The sequence below is a fragment of the Diospyros lotus genome, chromosome 13, assembly GCF_014633365.1.
Source record: "Diospyros lotus cultivar Yz01 chromosome 13, ASM1463336v1, whole genome shotgun sequence".
NCBI classification, from domain to species: Eukaryota; Viridiplantae; Streptophyta; class Magnoliopsida; order Ericales; family Ebenaceae; genus Diospyros; species Diospyros lotus.
Genome location: NC_068350.1, coordinates 9,246,620 through 9,263,145, shown reverse-complemented (window position 1 = coordinate 9,263,145; position 16,526 = coordinate 9,246,620). Strand labels below are relative to the sequence as shown.

The 16,526-nt window shown below is 38.6% G+C and overlaps 1 protein-coding gene across 2 annotated transcripts in view; it reads right to left on the bottom strand.

Annotated features, from left to right (window-relative positions):
* LOC127788613 (transcription factor MYB3R-5) overlaps positions 1–15,772 on the bottom strand; it is a 44,320-nt gene extending 28,548 nt beyond the window's left edge. Inside the window, exons 1-4 of one of the 2 annotated variants that reach the window (XM_052317093.1) lie at positions 15,603–15,772; positions 15,023–15,171; positions 7,728–7,779; positions 7,322–7,379 (exon numbers count right to left, since the gene is read on the bottom strand). In XM_052317093.1, coding sequence (XP_052173053.1) covers positions 7,322–7,379; positions 7,728–7,779; positions 15,023–15,171; positions 15,603–15,644 — 301 coding nt within the window. In that variant the 5' untranslated portion in view covers positions 15,645–15,772. Of the gene's footprint in view, positions 1–7,321; positions 7,380–7,727; positions 7,780–15,022; positions 15,189–15,602 lie in introns of both variants that reach the window. The other variant, XM_052317094.1, reaches the window with a different exon arrangement.
* Between the last annotated feature and the right edge of the window lie 754 nt (positions 15,773–16,526).

Sequence of the window (16,526 nt, the reverse complement as noted above, 5' to 3'; positions counted from 1 at the left end):
GCTATTAGTATTGAGAGAGGAGGTGTTTCCTGAAGATTGCACTGCAAGCTGTAAGCAGTTGTTTCATCGAGGAAACTATGAGTGTTGCCATTGTCAATCAGCACCACTAGACTTCTTTTGCGGACCATTCCCTTCACCTTAATGACTCTACCAGCTGCCTGACCTTGAAGAGCATGCATGGAGATTTCACCTCTTTCATCCCCTTCTGGCTTATCCTCCTCCTCCTCCTCTGTTCCTGCTTCCTCGTTTTCTCCTTTCGCCTATCCCTCCATAGTTAGGAGAAGTTTCTTGCACTGATGGCCCAGTCCATACTTCTCTCCACAGCAGAAACATAAGAGCCTAATTGTCTCTTCTGATCTACCGACAGATTCTTGGGCTGCACGGTAGGCTAACTGGTCCTCCCCATGGATCCTCCTCTCTGCCAATGGGATGTATTTCCCCTGGGATACGTCCCCAGGTTGTGCTCCTCTCAGTTGGTTTTGGATGATAGCCGATGCCTCCTAGCAAAGGTTTCCATCGACAGCTCATGCAGGCGAGCTTGTTCAGCTGCTTGGGCCACTGTAGTGGGAAACAACATCTTAACCGTAAGCCTAATTAGCTCCTCTAACCCACTGATAAAGCTTGAAACAAAATACTCCTCATCTAAATATGGATGAGACAATGAAAGTAAGGCCCTCAACTCCTTAAATCTAGTTTGATATTCCTCTACCGTGCCATTTTGTTTCAATTTGTTAAACTCCTTAATGACATCCGAACGGTTCTTCTCCCCGAATCTTCGACACAACTGACTAACAAACTTCGGCCAACTCAAATCTCCTTTCCCATGACTCCAAGTTTGGAACCAAGCATCCGCCACATCGTCTAAGTAGGAAGCAGCCAAACATACCTTATCCCCTTCAACGACGCGATGCTGGTAGAATACCCGTTCACACCTACGTACCCAACACCTCGGCTTTTCCCGATCGAAAACGGGGATCTCCATTCGTGGACCAAGATGGGATGGATTGGTCCCTCCCTGGCACCGGTAATTCATACCTTCGCCGAATTCCGCTGGATCTCCACCTCCTCTTGGATCCGGATGTTGTGGACGGAACGTCGAGGAAGTCAAGATTAGTGCGGATGGCGGTTTGGGGGGAAAATCCGTTGGCAGGCTGACGTTCGGTTGCCTTGCAAACATGCTCAAAGCTGCCGTGAGTTGCTGACTGAGTCCCGCGAATTCTTCCCGAAGGCCATTCACCGCACGATCCAGCGATTCTGTGTATTCAGATCTACTCCTGTGGATCTCCTCCTGCATGTGCCTCATTCCCAACTCCATCGTCTCCAACCTCTCGTCCACCTGTTCCTGATGGTGTCGCAATCCAATTTCGATTGCATCCAGTCGGTTCTCCAATTGTTTAGCGCGCGTTCCATCAGCTTGGCTCTGATACCAAATGTCATACTCAGATCTGACGAGCGAATTCCTTCCGTAAATTGAGAAGGAAGTGTGGGAGGAGGGAAAGACTGAGAAGGAAAAAGAGAGGGAGAGTAAGTTCTAGAATCGGAGAGAGAGAGAAAATGAGAGCGAATTGAGAAAGGGAGGGAAAGGAAATTGTGGAATAATCCTCGCATGATTTCCCCATCCTCGACCAACTGTTATTTATAAGCAAAATACAAGATGGCGCGGCAGTAACTAACTGCCCAACGCGTGCCCACTTTAGGAATTTGAATTATTCCTCTCCACAGCTATTACAATACTGCCCATACTATTCTAATTACTCATATAACCTCGGCCTATGACAGCTGGTAGTTCTTCCTCTACTAGTGCTTTTACAAGTACCCCTCCTGAGGCCTCTGCTCTTGTGGCTCAAACTTCAAGCGATAATCAGGGCCAGTCTAGTAGCCACTCTCACTCTTAGTGCAACTTTTGCAAAAAGAATGGGCATGAGGAAGACAAGTGTTGGAAGAAACATGGTAGACTAGCTACCCCTCCTGCCTCTCAGGCATCCTAGGAGGCTCACGTTGCACAAAATGACCCTAGTCTAACATCAGGCCCTCTGACAGTAACCCTGCCTGCTACTGACTATGAGGTTTACTTGAAATTCTAGGCCCCTCAACAATCTACTAGTAATCCCATGGCTTGTACTCAAAGCCCTTCTATTGGGCCTTGGATTTTGGACTTTGGCGCCACCAATCACATATGTGGTAATAAAGACCTTTTCTCTACCCTTACATTTTCTAAACATTTACAAACAATCGCTCCTGCATATGGCACCAAAACACCAGTTAAAGGGGTAGGGAAAATCTCTCTTGCCTCCTCTTTCTCTTTAAATTATGTCCTTTATGTCTCGCGTAGTCTTTTTAATTTGCTTTATGTTAGTCAGCTTACTAGAGAACTCTATTGTTCAGTAACCCTTTACTTCTACTTTTGTTTGTGTGTAGGATCGGGATACAGTGCAGATGATTGGCATCGGGCATGAGTCACGGGGCCACTATCATCTTGTTGTGCCTAGTTTGTCGGTAGCTGGCACCAGTGCTGCTTCCCCAAACCTTCTCCACTCTTGTCTCAATCATCCCAGCCTCTCTGAACTTAAGAAATTGGTTCCTAGTCTGTCGTCATTATCCACTTTTAATTATAAGTCATGTCAGTGTGGTAAACATGCTCGTAGTTCTTTTTCTAGTCACATCAATAATAGAGTCGAGGCTCTCTTTTCCCTTGTGCATTCTGATGTATGGGGGCCCAGTCACGTCAACTCTACTCTAGATTTTTCATATTTTGTTACTGTTATTGATGACTTTTCTCATTGTACTTGATTGTTTCTCAAGAAGAGCCAGTCTGAATTGTTTTCTGTTTTTCAAACATTTACTGTTGAAATAAAAACACAGTTTGGAGTTTCTACACGTGCTTTACGTAGTGATAATGCACCTGAGTATTTTTCCTCTCAATTTACTACTTTCATGACTACTAATGGCATCTTGCATCAATCTTTCTGTCATTGCACACCTCAACAAAATGGTGTTACTAAGCGTAAAAATCGCCATCTCATTGAAACTACACAGACACTACTTTTACATGCCATTCTTTCCACAAAATTTTGGGGCGATGTTTTTCTTACTGCATGTTATCTAATAAATCACATGCCATCTTCAGTTTTATAGGATAAAATTCTTCATTCTCTTTTGTTCCCCACACAGCCACTTTATTCTGTTCCCTTCATGTACTTAGATGTATCTATTTTGTGCATTCTTTTTCACCTGGACAGGATAAACTTGCTGCCAAATCTCTCAAGTGTATCTTTCTCGGCTACTCCCGATTGCAGCAAGGCTATAAGTGTTACTCTCCTGAGTGGAACCGCTATCTTATGTTTGCTGATGTCACCTTCTTTGAACAGTAGTCTTTATTCTCAGTTGCTCAGCCCGATTCACAAAGTCTTAATCAAGTATTGTCTATCTTTTTTCTTCTCTTTCGTTGCCCTCTTCAGGTCCGTCTGTCTCCTTCTCTGTGGATCCTCCACTACCATCTTCCAATCCACATTCCACAGATCCTCCACTTCTTACTTATCATCGTCATCCTCAGCCCGCTACTGGCGCCAACATTCCTCCAAAACAAGACTCTACTGACTCACTCTCTCCGCCAGTGGTTCCTCCTGCCACGGATCCTAAGCCAGATAGTCTTCATGTTGCTCTCCGCAAAGGTACAAGGTCTACTTGTAATCCACACCCTCTTTATAATTTTTTGTGCTATGACCGTTTGTCACATGCTTATAGTGTATTTGTTTCGAGTCTTTCCTCTGTTTCTATTCTTAAAACCACAGGTGAAGCTATGTCCCATCCTAGTTAGCGTCAGGCTATGTTAGATGAGATTAAAAACTCACATTCAAATGGTACTTGGGATTTGGTGCATTTACCACCAAGGAAGACTCCCGTTGGTTATAGGTGGGTGTTCGCCCCCTAAAGTAGGCCCCAATGGGCAGGTGGATCGTCTTAAGGCCCACTTGGTTGCCAAAGGCTTTACACAGATCTATAGGCTAGATTACAATAATACCTTCTCTCATGTTGCTAAAATGGCCTCTATTCACCTATTTTTCTCTCTGGTTGTCACGCATCATTAACTGCTTTATCAGTTGAACATTAAAAATGTCTTTCTTCATGGCAATTTGCAAGAGAAGGTTTATATGGAGCAACCACCTGGTTTTGTTGCTCAGGGGGAGTCCAATGTAGTCTGCAAACTCAAGAAATCTCTCTATGGTCTAAAACAATCCCCATCTCCACGAGTGTGATAAGGCAGGTTCAGTACTGTGGTTCAAGCCTTTGGCCTCACCCAGAGTGAAGCTAATCATTCGATTTTCTATCGACACTCCTTCTTTATGCATCTATCTTATTGCTTATGCAGATGACATTGTTATCACAGGGAATGATTAGGTTGGCATACGGAAGTTGAAAGAACATCTACATCAACACTTTCAGACCAAATATATGGGCAGACTTTGGTATTTCTTGGGTATTAAAGTTGCACAATCAAGAGATGGTATCTCAATCTCTCAGAGGAAGTATACACTTGACATCTTAGAAGAAACTGGTATGGTGGACTGCAAGCCGATTGACACTCTAATGGATCTGAATATCAAACTCTTGCCGGGAAGGGGAGCTCTCAAATCCTAGAAGGTATCGAAGACTGGTAGACAAGTTGAACTATCTCACAGTCACTCATCTCGACATTGTTTTTGTTGTGAGTGTGGTTAGTCAGTTTCTCAATTCTCCATGTGATTCTTATTGGGATGTTATCCGAATTCTAAGATGCATCAAAGAAGCACTAGGTAAAGGGTTACTCTATGAGGATAAGAGACATACAGATATTTGTTGTTATGCAGACGCAGGTTGGGTAGGATCTCCTTCTAATCGTAGGTCCACCTCTGGATATTGTGTTCTTGTGGGAGGAAATATGGTTTCTTAGAAAAGTAAGAAATAGAATGCAATAGCTAGATCCGGTGTAGAGGCAGAGTATCGAGCTATGGATGATGCAACTTGTGAGCTCGTTTAGCTTAAGCAACTCCTGCAGGAACTCAAGTTTTGTAAAGTGTCCCCTATGAAGCTTGTTTGTGATAATCAAGTTGCCTTACACATTGCTTCTAATCCAGTATTCCATGAACAGACCAAACACATTGAAATCAACTATCACTTTATTAGAGATAAGTTAGTCGAAGGTGTTATTGTTACAACTTGTAAATGTCTTCATCAAGTCTTTAAAGGGTCCTCAGGTAGAATATATTTGTAACAAGGTTGGTACATACGATATTTATACTCCAACTTAAGGAGTATTAGACTTATTAGTATAGTTGCACATGTTTTACATGTGTTTTATTTGTAATTATTAGGCCTTATAATTAGCGCTAGGTTAAGCCCGTAAGTTAGGCTCATTGTGCCTATTATAAATAACAAACTGAGAAAGACTGATCTCTTAGGTTTTTCTCTCCAAATTATTCTCACAATCTCCAACACCACGCGCAAAAAAAGAACTCCAAGTGCATGAATTTTGCTATTTTGGCATATTAATTCAACACTATTGGAAAAAAGGTACTTGGTGGAAATTTTTATATAGTTATTTGACCATGCACTTGGATTACTTTTTATTTTTTCTTTTATTTTACTTTGTACTTTTTCTTTTATTTTACTTTTTCTTTTGTGGTCACACAGCTGCAAGTGTGATTAGAGCTTCGTAAGCATGAGGAAATATAGACAAAAGAAATGAGTGAACCCATATTTCAGTATGCTAAGTCATAAAAATCAAGCCAAACATAAGCATGCATGTCAACCACCAATCAAGGAGCTTGGAACTCAAAACATGCATTTGGAACATCCTTTTGAGGTCATTATCTGGTGTCCATCCTGCCAAATGCAAGGTGCAGGAGGGGCTGAGAGATAAAGTTTAAACTTCAGATTTACTTGCACAAAGTGCACAACAAGCCTCAAACCACCGTACTTGGAACTCTTTAACATTTTTCATACTGCACAACGGATTAAACACAAAAGATATCATAAATTACCCCTTAATATTAAATGACTAATCCTCAATCAAGAGTAACTGGGTGTGGACGCAAAGTTCTAGTCTCTACCAAATTTGCCATAATTGATATAACACTACGTCGTAATTAATACATGCATTTGATTCTCCAACAACAAGAACAACTACTGCATCATATCAAGCCTTAATCCCACTATGTGGGGTTGGCACTTCTAATTCACCAATCATTTCTATCTATGGTCTTATCTTCTATAAGGTCATTATATAACTCATATCATACCTAAAAGTCTCCCACCAAGTTTTTCTTAATATTCCTCTACCTGTTTAGCTAAAATAGTAGTTCCATTCAAATGCTCTCCCTCAAGAGCCTCTATTGGTCTTCCTATCACATAACCAGACCATCACAATTATACCTAGGAGCCACTCAGACTTTATTATCAATAACCCTGTTTCTAATTTTATCCTTTCTTGTATGACCACACATCCATCTTAAATCCCCATTTCTATTACTCTCACATTTTATACATGTTAGTGCTTTGTTGTCCAACACTCTATGACATAGAACAAAATTGGTCTTATAGCTGTTTTATAAAATTTTCCCTTTCTTTTTAACGAAATCTTACCATGACATAAAACTCCATATACACTTTTTCATTTTAACCATCCTATCTTGATTATATAGGTAACATCCTCATTAATCTCCCATTCTTTTTGAATGATTCCTCCAAAATATTTGAATTGATCCTTTTTTGGTATGACTTGATCTTCAATTTTTACCATAACATCATCCACGTTTTCACTAAACTTAGTTTTTCATATATTTGATTCTCCAATCTCAAAATATTTCAATAAGCCATTCAACCCATTTTAGGCCTCACAAAGGATTAATCGTTAACACTACTAAGCATAACTTAGGATGGATCAGGAAACATAAATGCGAGGTGAACCTTACATAAAACTACCTAATAGACCTCAGTTCTCTTATTGGAATCAAATTTCCCTCCTTCCTCAATTAAAGTCATTAAAAATCAAAAGAAATTGCAAAAATCACCCAATTATCTCACCAAGTTTGACAAGGGGCAACACAAACTTCCAGAGTAACTAAAATATGAATAATTCTAAACAACCCAAAATTTATCAACCCATGGAACATTCTGACAGAGAGGGCCATGAAGGGGAAAAGCATGAACTTGAAAGAGAAAAGTGATGTGATAAATCCAAAAAGGTGCAGAATACTTTCATAAGTAGCCATATAAGTGTAACAAAACCAACTAAAGCCCTGCTAATAAATAGATACCGAGAAAACAAAGGGAGGAGAATAACCTATTTTCTTCCAGCATTTCCCCCTGAAAACTGCAACAGCTCTTTTCAGTGTATCATCCTACAGCACAAACAACAGTGTTAGCACATCAACAGTATAATCTGGAAGATGGTCATAAAACCACAGGTAGCAACTAACAGGGAGAACAATGGTCCAAAGGTAGGCAATTGCAGAGGCAAGTCACAACAATGAGAAAGCATGATGACTCTGCACGTGTATATTAACTAATGCAGAAATTCTATGTAAAATCAAAATCATTTCAAATTCATTAATAGTAGGAATAGATATGAAGCATACACAACAATCTTAAAAATAAATCAACATAACCATAAGCTACAAGCAAATTAACATAAAGTAAGCTTCAGCTGGCCTGTAATCTCATTATTCACATGTAAGAGAAAATCTCACCTCCTCTGCAGTCCAACCCCCCTTTGCTCGCCTAATAGGTCCAGTGGTTCTCCTGCAATGTAAAACTCACAATAGTTAGGCTATTAGCCAGAACATTTGACAAAAGAATGAAAAAAATAATTGAACTGTCAAGCAATTCTCACTAAAATATATAAATTTTCCAATCCAGGAGGCACTGATTCCATATAAAAGGTAAATGAAACCTTTCTGGAGGAAAAGAAGAAAAAAAGATAAAGAAAGCACCTAGTTTCAGGATTAAAACCAAGCTTAAAACTTTATCCTGCTCCATTACAACAACTGAGGCAGTGTTTAACAGATCATGTCCATACATAAATGAGACAGCAAAGGCCCAATGTTTCTCTCAAATACTAAGAGTTCATCATGGGCAGGTGCAACCATATTGTTTAAACAAATACAATAAAAAATAGTAAAATAAATAAGTGCAAGAGAAAAATCAACAGTTTTTTTTTTATCTGTAAAAATCAAAACAGTTAACAGCTATAAAGCACAGACATGCCGGCAATATGCATCACACACCCATGTGGCATGTCCAAAAAAATTTTATCATTTCAATGGACAATGAAGGCAACCCTTCATGAACACTGTTGGGTGAAAATTGCAAATTTTAAAAGAGATAATAGTTTGAGGACTTATAAAACAACAAAAAAAGGATATGGTTTTTGCAGATGATAATGATGCTGTTACTAAGTTGAAGATGAAGAAGCCGAACAAATGAAGGATTGATTTACATTTTTAGTTTATTTATTTCCTAGCTCTAGTTTTTAGATTGAGTTTTTCTATGAATCTAAAACACTTGGTTTGCTAGTGTAAAATTTTGCTATGTTTTTTGGCATGGATTTGTTTTCTCAATGTGATTTTTAGAAGTCAATTGACACTATGAATGTCATGCTACCAACCCTAACTTGTTTAGGATAAGGTGTAGTAGATGATGATGATGATAAAATACTTGCTTTGGTGTTTGAATTTGAAATGAGTAATGACTTGTCAGTTGGTTGCTAGTTAGATCACTTATTAGGAAACTTGGATTAAGAATTTTAAATGCATATTTAAGAGTTTGGAATATAGATTTTGTACTTCATCCCAACTGTAAATTTATCTTGGATTAATGTCCCACTTTTTCGGAAAATCTCACGTCCATGCTTCATAGTTTAACAGATCAACCACAAACAAATCCACATTCTAAATATTTAATTTGAAAGAAAAACTAATTTCAATTGCAATTGATATAGTAGGGTGAATTGTAATTAGCTAAACTGTTAGAATAGGCGAGAATGTTAGTCGGGCATTTAGGCCTAATTTTCAAACATCTTTAAATTCGAACTATTTTGAAATTGAGATCAAGTGGCCATTAACACCTACTAGGGAGCCGGATCAATATATAAAGCACACTGATACCGCTCCTAAACCATTCAGAGAATTATCAATACAAACTTCTCTTTCTCCCGCCAATCCCTCTCTCTCTCTCTCTCTCTCTCTCTCTAATTTCCCTTTCCCCCTCACTTCTCTTTGTTCTTCCTCTCACTTCCCCAATTCTCCTCAATTCAAGGAGAATTCACTCACGTCATGTTGAAAAGGTTGTCTCAAGTATAGGATAAGAAGATCAATGAAAGCAATTCATTTTGAAGGCCAATGAAACATTAAATAGAAGTTTATATCTCAATCATGCAATTAGTGATAGTTGGGGGGTTAAACTGTAAATAACTAATAGTCTTCCTTGGGATATCCACCCACTATTATAAATAGAGAGGGCAAAGGGGTAGCCGAGAGAGAGGGAGAGTTCTCATTTTCTATTTGTAACAAGTAGTGATCATTCTGAGAGAAAGGCTAGAGTTTGATAGCTTTGTAATCTTGGGGCGAAGACTTGATGTACTCGGGAAATAAAGGGAAGAGAGCTAACTATACACTGATCATTCTTTGAATAAAAGAAGGCTCCTCGAGAAGGTTATTGTCCTAAAAAGGCAATCCGAACCAGGATAAAATCTGTTGTTTGTGGTTTGTGTTTCTGTTTTCTTATTTGTTTCATTTTGTTCTGTTTTGATTACATTTATTTTCTGTTGTGATGTTTGTGTCCAAACCGGGAGGATTATGAGAGTGTCCAAGAGTGAACATATTAGTTGGTTTATAGTGTGATTTTTTGGACTAACAATGCTCCCAATTTTAACATGTCAAAATACAATTCTGACATTCTAGTATCAGAGCACAATCTCCGGCAGAGGTCACTTCCAGAATTCACCATGGCCGATAGCACCCACATGAAGCATATGGAGGCACAGTTGCAGCAAGTCACTGAGATAGTGACCAATATGCAAATTCGGATGGGAAGTATGGAGTCGTCCATGGAGACAGTGGTGGAAAGAAGAATTAAAGGAGCCATGGATTGATGGCGGCAAGAGAACCGGGAGCAGCATAATCAATTAAAGGAGTAGATGCAGATGTTCGTCAAGATGTTCACGAGCTAACACCCGGTTAGACTCTCTCCAGAATTCCCTTCTAGGGAAAGATCTGACCCGATCTTGTCGAGACACATTCCAGATTCACGAGCGGAGGATGCCTCTGAATTTGAGGCAAATCCAGTGGTAGTAAGGGAAAACACAATGGAGAGAAGACAAGGAACTCAAGATGCTCCTCATCAGCCTAGTTTTCCATTTTTGAAATTGGAGATCCCCATATTCGATGGAGTGAATCCGAGATGGTGGGTGCATAGGTGCAAGAGGATGTTCAATTTCTACTAGGTACCTGAACAACAGTGAGTGACTCTCGCCGCTGCTTAATTGAATGATGCAGGGGATACATGGTTCCAAGGGTGGATAGGTGCTAAGGAAGGATGTTAGTGGGCTGAATTTGTAGAGGACCTCTATGAACGATTCTGTGATAGGAATATGATGGACGTAGTGGAGGAGTTCAACAAACTACGTCAGGAAGGATCAATGCAATCCTACCAATTGAAATTTGAGGAGCTCAAATCACTTATGTTGATCTTGAATTCACATATAATGGAGGGATAGTTTGTCTCTAGTTTTGTGAGTGGATTAAGTGAAGAGCTAAGGCCTACCATCAAGATGTAGTAGCCCAAAACTATCAAACAAGCAGCGGAGCATGCATGGTTGCAGGAGTTGACAGTGGAGGCGTAGATGAAGAAACAAAGGTGGCAAATGAGGAGCATGAATTTGGGAACACTCTAGTTAGGAGGAAGAAGTGTAGGAAGGGATGGAGGAAGGAACAATCACGGAGGTAGGGGAATGAGCCTATCCACTGCAATTGTTCCCATGCCTATAAACAACGGAAAGCTAGTTGAACAAAGGAGGCAATCAAGCCTATGCTTCCATTGTGGGGACTGGTATACCCCAGGACAACAATGCCAAAGGCAGCTCTTGTCGCTTGAAGGAGAAGAGGAGACAGAAGACAATGATGAAGGGGTAATTTCACAAGTGGAGGGAGGAGAAAAGAAGAATGTGGAGATCTCACTCCACGCCCTAAGAGGGCTTACCAACAGTAAGATAATCCGAGTAGAGGGGAAGGTGCAAGACAGCAGGCTCATGGTATTGATAGATAGAGGAAGCACTCATAGCTTCCTCAACGAAGGGACAGCTAAGAAACTGAAATGTGAATTGACAAGGACGCAACCACTATCTGTGACTGTAGCAAACGGGCACAAAGTGATGTGTCGGTTTGCTTGTGTGGAATTTTGTTGGGAAATACACGAGGAGACTTTTGAAGCAAACCTAAGATTGTTGAAGTTGGGGGCTATGACATAGTATTGGGGGTGGATTAGATGAAGGGGGTCAATCCTATTATCTTTGACTTCAACAAAATGGAAGTCACGTTTGAGAAGGAAGGCAAAACGATAACCCTTACTTGAAGTCTGGAGACTGGGGTGTGTAAAATGATCACTGGGAGGAAGTTACAAAAAATTTTGAAGTCCAAATGGACTCAAGTGGCCCAACATTTCTCCATCCATGCAATGGAACATGAAAAGGAGGAGTTGGAGCATGAGGCAAGAAAGAAGGATCTATCTAACAACCTGCATTGGAAGGTACATGAGCTAGATGCCCCTAATAAACTTCTACTTGAATTTAGGGACCTATTCGAAGAACCCCAATCACTCCCCCCCCCCCCCCCCAGGACATTATGACCATTCTATTGTCCTAAAACCCAACACCGAACCCATTAACATAAGAGCATATAGATACCCTCCTAAACAAAAAGCCGAGATTGACAAGTTGATCAAAGATATGCTGACAATGCCAATCATTCAACCAAATCAAAGCCCTTATGCATCCCCAATACTCCTTGTTAAGAAAAAAGATGGGAGTTGGCATTTTGTATTGATTACCGCCAACTCATCACTTATACAATGAAAAACAAATTTCTCATTCCTATAATTGAAGACCTATTAGACGAACTAAAGAATCCAGTGGTCTTTACTAAACTAGATCTTCAATCAAGGTACCACCAAATTCGTATGAACCCTAATGACATACCAAAAATTGCATTCACCACTCACCAAGGGCACTATGAGTTCTTGGTAATGCCTTTTGGCCTTACCAATGCTCCTGCCACATTTCAAGCCCTAATGAACAACATTTTTGAACCTTACCTAACATATTTAGATTAGTTTTTTTCGATGATATCCTTGTCTATAGCCCTTCATTTCAGCAACACATTGACCACCTAAAGACTGCCCTAGAGGTCCTTAGATTCAATCAGTTGTTTATCAAGAAATCTAAGTGTGCCTTTACTCAACCACAAGTGGAGTACTTGGGGCATGTGATATCCGGTGCAAGGGTGAGTACTGACCCTAAAAAAGTGGCTGCTATGTTAGCTTGGCCAAGACCTATGAATGTGAAGGCCCTATGGGGAATTTTGGGCTTGATTGGGTACTATAGGCGGTTTGTGAAGGGCTATGGGGTGATAAGCAAGCCCCTGACTAATCTATAGTGTGGACACTTCCCATTTGGCTCTCAAATAACATCTTTCAATTACATGTTTAAACATTTTTCAAATGCCATGTTCTTGTAATATTTTATTTTTAACCAATTCTAATTTCTTCTCTTTCAAACTCCACAACTTAATTTTAGGACAAACAAGATCTTCATTTTTCATTACTTATTTCCACATCTAAAACCATCAACCTGTGTTGTGCAATGTTAAAATCTCTCCTAATATAACCTTATAATCTTCTATCCTCACCTACCTATTGCTTTAGTTAAGAAAAAGTGTACTTGACTAATTTATGCACTTTAAAATTTTTTATGTTCATTTCTCAAATATTTTATCTGTTTCTTTATTTGTTTAATGATGACTCACTATATCTAGAGGTGAGAATTATTTGGGGAAAAACTGAATTTCCAAACAAAACCAACTAATTTTGGTCAATTTGGTTCAGTTTTTTGGTAAATTCAATTAGGTTAGGTTTCAGTTTTTTTAGAAATCTGGTTTTCGGTTCAATTTTGGAGATTATAAATCAGTTAAAAACCAGATAGACTGAATTAAAATTTACGGAAAATTCCCAAACATATATGCATATTTACAAGTATGACATTAGGACTTTTGCAGCAGTCACCACCGAGAACTATTGGTATTTCTGTGCACCCCTTTGTTATGACCCAGTGTAATCAATAGAGGTGGCAACCAACCGTAGGAAACTAACTGGAGGGGCTGTTGTAACTAGCAGGAATGGCAGTTAGCCATCTAACAGATTGAGTATGAGCCTATTAAGTAGGCTGTTGTAGAAGGAAGTGTTATGCTTGGATTGAATAACAGAATTCTCTCTCATGCTTCTCGATTCTCTCTCCATCTCTCTCGTTCTCTTCTCTCTCCCTATCTCGTTCTCTATCCCTAAACTCTACTTCTCACACCGGAATTCCTCTCAGAATTCCGCCAATTGCCAACCCTTAACCTAAGGGCTTGACACCCTTTTCCCGCAAAAAGCATCTCTCTATCCTCTCGAGTCTCAATTCAAGCTCTCTTCTCTCCTCTTGATTCAAGAAGCTCTCTTCTCCATTGAAGCACCTCTCCTCTCAATTCATCATTCATGAATGCCCACATATTCATTTATTAGCACACACTAATGCATTTTATAGCAACCCCCAGGAAAATTTCCCCAATAAGACCTTTAGTCCACAAAGAAGGTTAAAAAGTTTACAACAAATGTAATTAGCGTTGATGAATTGAAAAGAAAAACAGACAGAGATGAGAGAGAGACTTTCTGAAAATGTGCCTCGATCACACTGAATTAATGATAGGAGAACAGACTATTTATACAGCTAACCTATCCTTCTAATAACACTTTAAACATAACAAAATAACAACTACAAAGCAGCAGCTATTACTAAAACAAACATAATAGAAAGTAATCAGCAACTCGAAAAGGCTTTAACCAGCCTTAATTCCTTCAACAACAAATAGCACACCATCTTCAACTTTAAGGGCCCCAAACTCAACCTTCACCAAATGTAACAACAATAGAAAAGTTACTAATCCAAAACATTATTCATTTTAAAATTTCTTTTGGCAGTTATGATTTGGACAAGGAGTCATATTTCACAAACACGCGCCATTTGGTTTCTAAGGCCTCCCTTAAAACTCCTTTTTACCCTTCTTTGGTCGTTAAATCAAGTACTTTTGGCCTACCATATAAGAGAATCCTCTCTCTCCACTGTATGAAATATAAACATAAAATCTCTATCTCCACCATATGATCCATTTTCAATAACACAAATTGTCTAGTAGATGTATACTACATAACTGAGCCTTATCTTAGAGTGATTTATAGATGTCAAAACCTTTAGCTGAAAAAATAACTTACTACAGTGATAGTGCATCTCTTAGCCTCACAGACTTGTTTTCACTATTCGATTCCAGTTTTGCATATTCTAAATGTTCTAATTATTAATTGTTGCAGCATTGATGTAAGAGCTCCCTAAATAAAAGATGTATTTAATATACTGGTTATTTAACAGATCATCTGTTTTTGTAAGAATTCTTAGCTCAATTACAATAAAACTGCCCCCTACAATCTGATAATATTCTGATGTCTACCCAATTGCACCACTCGTACATACAGCTTATATAATGGGAAGAAGCAAAACTGAATAATGAAATATAATTTAGTCTAATACAAAGAACTTCGATAGACTAAACAACCCAAGTCATTGCCTGCAGTTTTCAGATGTAATTTCTCTTGCCCCAAGTTTGATTATAGCAACAATTATAAAACACAGTATAGACCATATAAATGAATGAAGAAGCACAAAAAAGTTTGAGAACAGTACCGATGAGATGGCGATGTGGGAGTGGGGCTGCATATCCCTGGTGACTTCAGCGTAGCACTGCCACTACCTTCAGAAAGAGAAGAACTTGATGCAGCTACAGATTGTTTGTTCTCAAGACAAGGCTCGTTTGTTTTCACCTCAGCCATCACCTCCAAAACCCAATACCCTAATTAAAAATGGAATACCTAAAAAATTAAAGCTCGTCATAGCATAGAGAAAATATAAACAAAACCCTTCCGACCGAATCCAGAAACAAAGCCCTAGGCACTATAAACCCTAACAAACCCTATTCACAAAACAATTGTTCTAAATCCGCACTACCGACGATAAAAACAAACTACAGCCAGATCGTGAAACTAACAATCAGATCAAAGCACGATTAGCAAAATCCGAGTTGCACAATCCCACTCGGACAATTATCAGTTCCCGTAAAACCCAAAAACACAAACAACCAAACCAAATCAAAGGAATCAGAGGAAGTTCAAATAATCAAAGGACGATTTCGAATTATGAAAACGTATTGGGAAAAAAAATTGTTCCGATGTTCTGATGTTCAAGCAAAATCTAATAGTGAAACTACCTCCGCTGGCTGATAAGTGGCGGGAATAGAAGTCAAGCTCATCGAGTCCTGGAGAGTTTCATCACCTTGAAGCCGAAGAAACCTTAGATGTGTGGAGGGAGAGGGAGAGAGAGAGGGGGGGGGGGGGGGAAGGGGGGAGAGAGAGAGAGTCCCTTTGCCCGTTGAAAGCCGGGGAGAGATTAGGAAAGAAATCAATGGAATTTTGTACAAGTAATTTTGTATATAACGAATAGGTCCCTGACGTCTCCATTGCGTGCCGTTACTTAGAGCTTTCGCCTTAATTACATAAAAACCCCTCCGCAGCATGTTCTCCCAAAAACATATTCAATATAATTATGGGATTATATTTATTGACTATGGTATTGTAATTCAATTATCATATATATTTAAATTATGTATACATGATAATAAATAAGAATAAATTCTATTTTAGTTTTAAAATTTATTATAAACTATTTACTATCATGTATTTATGAACTAAAATTATAAATATATTAAAAACATATAATTAAACTATGATTTATAATATAATACACAATTGTATGTAATATTTTCTTATCGAGTATCTATGCTTGCCATGTTATTTCTATCTTAAATAATGATATAATTTTTTTAATAATTATTGAGTCATAATAATATGTTTAAGGCTTTTTTTATTCTATGCATAAAAATAATTAATTTTTAGCATTTAAAGATAATTTTAAATTTGAAAAGTTTTAAAAATAATTATTTTTTAAAACAGTTTTCTTTTTTTAAAAATAATGTTTTTGTTTTTGAAAGTTATTATTATGGTCAAAAAAATAAAAATAGTTAAAGACAATAATAATTGTTATATATTGTGAGAAAATTAAACTCAATACTTTTGAGATTTAAAATAATTATAAGAACTAGCTTTAATATATAAAAAAATATAAAATGTACCGT